Source organism: Seriola dumerili, unplaced genomic scaffold, assembly GCF_002260705.1.
Source record: "Seriola dumerili isolate Sdu_G_001 unplaced genomic scaffold, Sdu_1.0 BDQW01004273.1, whole genome shotgun sequence".
Taxonomy (NCBI): domain Eukaryota; kingdom Metazoa; phylum Chordata; class Actinopteri; order Carangiformes; family Carangidae; genus Seriola; species Seriola dumerili.
Window position 1 is genome coordinate 123,041 of NW_019178528.1, and position 4,808 is coordinate 127,848.

At 41.1% G+C, this 4,808-nt stretch overlaps 1 protein-coding gene across 1 annotated transcript; it reads left to right on the top strand.

Moving 5' to 3' along the window:
• The first annotated feature begins 777 nt into the window (after nt 1-777).
• LOC111239751 (extracellular calcium-sensing receptor-like) lies at nt 778-3,749 on the top strand. The gene is made up of 6 exons (XM_022769657.1): nt 778-956; nt 1,042-1,330; nt 1,407-2,162; nt 2,243-2,470; nt 2,579-2,702; nt 2,851-3,749. The coding sequence occupies exons 1-6, from the start codon at nt 868-870 to the stop codon at nt 3,747-3,749; spliced, it is 2,385 nt and encodes a 794-aa protein (XP_022625378.1). The 5' UTR covers nt 778-867.
• The last annotated feature ends 1,059 nt before the right edge of the window (nt 3,750-4,808 follow it).

A 4,808-nucleotide genomic window follows, 5' to 3' on the forward strand; every position in this document is an offset into this window, starting at 1 on the left:
ACATGCTAAAACTGAATTAACTTTTGATGTCCAACACTGCGGAAAAAATAGCAAGTAAGTATGACTTACTAAATGAAGATAATGTGAATTTGGCAATAAACAGGATGGATATAGACATGTTTCCATAAGATGTCTTTATTTCAAAAAGCATGAGCATTAAAATCTTACCCTACATTCTATCACATTAACAGTACATTGTAATGAATGTAATTCTGTTTAAGCCTATGGCAGTTCATGGTGAAAAAAGTACTCAAAAACAGAAATACCTCAATGTAGAAATACTCTGTAAAGAAATATCTCTATAAATATTTTATTGACAATAATGTACAGTAGTATTGTCAACAAAATATCCTTGAGTAAATCACTGATTATGCGGAATGACCCCAGTAGTGTTATAATCTAAAATACACTGGATTGTTATTACTGATGCATTGACTTGTTTTAAGTTTGCGGTTGATTACTATAAAGCTTTTATTCTTCCAAAATATTTCTGTTTAATTTGTAGCAAAGCATCACATGTGTACAAAGACACAACATGTAACTAGTAAGTTCACCTGCCATTGAATAGTAATTTCATGGAAAACTCCAATCAACACTGCCCTAGCTCACTTATCTCTGATTGGTTAGTAGAGGCCAGTGAGTCCTGCCGTCAGCTAAGATTATAAAATGTCACATTTAAGTTTACTTTGACCCCAGCCTGGGTGTCTCTGCCCCATCAGGATCTGGGAGTAGAGAATGTCACCAGTGATAACAGGACTGGCTTTGGTGGTGCTCCTGGTGGTGTTTGTCGCAGCAGAGGAGGAAGCTCCTATCTGTCAGATACTGGGGAGTCCAGAGTCCCCTCTCTTGTCTAAAGAGGGAGATGTCATGATTGGGGGAGCCTTTTCCATCCACAGCAAAATCACACAACCTCCACTTTCCTTTACAGAGAAACCGACACGCCTCACATGTTCCAGGTAATTCTATGCACTGTATAACAATCCTGTCTCATGAATTTTGTCACAGTGAACACAAGTTTTTATTATGCTGCTTTTGTCTCAGTGTCAACCTCAGGGAGTTTCGATTTGCCCAGACCATGATTTTTGCAATCGAAGAAATTAACAAAAGTGACTTCCTTCTTCCCAATGTTTCTATTGGGTACCGTATTTATGACAACTGTGGCTCAACATTATCCTCAATGCGTGCTGTGATGGCCTTGATAAACGGTGATGAGTGGACTGTGGGAAAGAGCTGCTCCGGTCAATCAGCTGTTCATGCTATTATCGGGGAGTCTGAGTCCTCTTCAACCATTGTGTTGTCACGCACCACAGGACCATTCCAAATACCAGTGGTAAGATGGATGTCTATGTGTATCAATGTGTATATTATGTGCAACTCTCTTTATTCTGTCCCTCTCTTTGTCTCAGATAAGTCATTCAGCTACTTGTGAGTGTTTGAGCAGCAGGAAGGAGTATCCCTCTTTTTTTCGAACGATCGCTAGTGACCTCTACCAAAGCCAAGCCCTTGCCCAGCTGGTCAAACACTTTGGCTGGACCTGGGTCGGGGCAGTCAACAGCGACAGTGACTATGGTAACAATGGCATGGCAATCTTCCTTGCTGCTGCCCAAGAGGAAGGTGTGTGTGTGGAGTATACAGAGAAATTTCACAGGGCTGAACCAGAAAAACTCATGAAAGTGGTAGAGGTGATCCGTAAGAGCACTGCCCGGGTCATTGTGGGTTTCCTAGCCCATGTTGAGATGAACAACCTTCTAGAGCAGTTGAGTCTGCACAACATCACAGGCCGACAGTTCATTGGTGTGGAGGCCTGGATCACCGCTGACAGCCTTGTGACTCCTACCAGCTTTAGTGTGCTGGGAGGTTCACTGGGCTTTGCTGTGCAAAAAGCCAATATCAGTGGCCTGAATGATTTCTTAATCAAAGATTTCTGGGAGAGAGATTTTAAGTGCAATGAAGCAAACAGGGACAGCATGACAGAAACAGCACCTTGCAAAGAAAACCAAAATGTAATTGAGCTAAAAGATTACAATGATGATGTGACAGAGCTGAGATACTCCAGCAACATCTACAAAGCCATCTATGCTGTGGCCTACTCTCTGCACAGCATACTGAAGTGCTCATATAGTCAGGGATGTGACAAGATGGTGGAGGTTACTCCCCGGCAGGTAAAATGATGACGACATAATTGTTTACCTCCAAGTTCAATCAATATACTGACATACAGGTTTGTCTCACCCCTTTTTAGGTAGTGGAGGCTCTAAAGCAAGTGAACTTTACAATTAAGAATGGGGACCAGGTGTGGTTTGACAGCACTGGAGCAGCCGTGGCCCGGTATGAGGTGGTGAACTGGCAGCGTGGATCAGCCGGGTTGGTCAACTTCAAACCAGTCGGTTACTATGACGCCTCCCTGCCTCCAGGACAGAAGTTTGTCCTCAAGACTGAAGCCATAATGTGGCCTGGAGGAAACACTGAGGCAAATATGTTAATTAATAGTAAAACATAAATTTATATAAGGCTACGGTTTAGCAATACCATGTAAATTGACACTAACTAATAACATTTATTTTTCTTTGATTCAAAGCTGCCTGTGTCAGTGTGCAGTGAGAGCTGTCGCCCAGGAACTCATAAAGTCCTTCAAAAAGGAAAACCTGTCTGCTGCTACGACTGTATACCATGTGCAGAGGGAGAAATCAGCAACATCACAGGTGCCACAAACCTGAAATATGGCAATTTGGTTACACTGTTTGCTTGCTCACACTGCATCATGTTGAAGTTTGCTATGGTACAGGCTATTATTCACGTTTTTAGGATGTAAGTAATCGAATTACAATAACAACATTGTTTCTATTGCAGATTCTAATGGATGCAAAAAGTGTCCTGAAGAGTATTGGTCCAATCAAAACAGAGATGCGTGTATTCTGAAAAATGTTGAGTTCCTCTCTTTCACGGAGGTTATGGGTAAAATACTTGTGTTTTTCACTTTGTTTGGTTTACTCCTTACCTTAATTGTGGCCACTCTATTCTTGATCAATAAGGACACTCCCTTGGTAAAGGCCAACAACTCTGAGCTGAGCTTCCTGCTGCTCTTCTCCTTGACCCTGTGTTTCCTGTGTTCTCTGACCTTCATCGGCCGGCCCTCAAAGTGGTCCTGCATGCTGCGACACACTGCGTTCGGCATCACCTTTGTCCTCTGTATCTCTTGTATTCTTGGGAAAACTATAGTGGTGTTAATGGCCTTCAGAGCTACACTTCCAGGCAGTAATGTAATGAAGTGGTTTGGGCCTGCACAGCAGAGACTCAGCGTTCTGGCTTTCACTTTCATACAGGTTTTAATTTGTATACTTTGGCTGACAATCAACCCTCCATTCCCCTTCAAAAATATGAGCCACTATAAGGAGAAGATTATACTTGAGTGTGCTTTAGGCTCAGCTATAGGCTTCTGGGCTGTGTTGGGATACATAGGGCTCTTAGCTATGTTATGTTTTGTGCTCGCCTTTTTGGCTCGAAAGCTGCCTGACAATTTCAATGAAGCTAAATTTATCACCTTCAGCATGTTGATATTCTGTGCAGTCTGGATCACCTTTATCCCAGCATATGTCAGCTCTCCTTGGAAGTTCACTGTGGCTGTGGAGATATTTGCTATTCTGGCCTCCAGTTATGGGATACTTTTCTGTATATTTGCACCGAAATGCTTCATTATTGTACACAAACCTGAGTTGAACACAAAGAAACATCTGATGGGGAAAACCTGATGAACATGATTAAATCCGGCTATCCGTTTAAAAGGAAATGACAGTATAACCTGGCTTTCCTTAAATTTTGGCATGACCTGAGCATACTAATCATTAAAACATTACATAAAACATTATTTAGCGTTTCCTTTTTTTCCCCCACATCAACACCTTGCTAAAAGTAACAATACTTTTATCGAAGTTAATTCAACATTGTGGATGGGAAGTTTAACTGTTATTTTAGATAATATCATGATGTATTGAATCCTACCTAGCTGGTACTACAGACAGTAAAACATGTTTTACAATTTCTGTCATTAAAATTGTTTTTACAGTAAATTAATTAAACTGAAGATTCACTGTATTCATTTTTGTTTTATTTCATATAAATAAGAAAGAGCTTACACAGAGGCATTTTACAAAAGCATGTGGCTCAAATTGACACAATCCCCCAAACATAGCTGATGAAATTACTAATAAAGATCTGAACCTTAATTTATCAGGAACGATCATACAGACATTCACACCTCGACTCTGACCAGTACAGCCGTAGTATGAGCTGTAGACCACTGCATAGCTCCACTGAAGCTGGTTGGGAGTTAAAGGCCTTGCTCAAGGACACATCAGTGGTTGTGAAATTGAGCCGATACTCTATAAGTCACAAGAAAGTACAAGATGTACCATCAGGTACATGACATTTATTAAGTAAAATAGGTCCAGGGTTTCATTCCTACATGGTATGGCCAGAGAGTAGTAAATTTGAGGAGGGCATAAGGGTTAAGATTAAGGAAAGACTGTGGTGATAGCAAATACATTATGGTTAAATTATGGTTAAGTTTAGAAATATTGTAGATATGGTTGACATAAATATGAATGGTAATTGCGGAAGTGTAACAAGACCCAAACACCAGTCTGCAGACTCCTGCATGAAGTCAGACTCGCTTCATGTTGCATCCACCACCACAACCTCCACACCACTACTTCTGGCTGGCATACTGTGTTTTTCTGGATTGATTTACATAATTAGACAAAACATGCCACAACATCCCAACATCCCGGCCACAGTCAAGGGAAGCTGAG

Coding starts and splice junctions, on each gene's coding strand:
- LOC111239751 (XM_022769657.1), top strand. CDS start 868: ATGATTGGGGGAGCCTTTTCCATCCACAGCAAAATCACACAACCTCCA. Junction 957..1,041: donor ACACGCCTCACATGTTCCAG/GTAATTCTATGC, acceptor CTTTTGTCTCAG/TGTCAACCTCAGGGAGTTTC. Junction 1,331..1,406: donor GACCATTCCAAATACCAGTG/GTAAGATGGATG, acceptor TCTTTGTCTCAG/ATAAGTCATTCAGCTACTTG.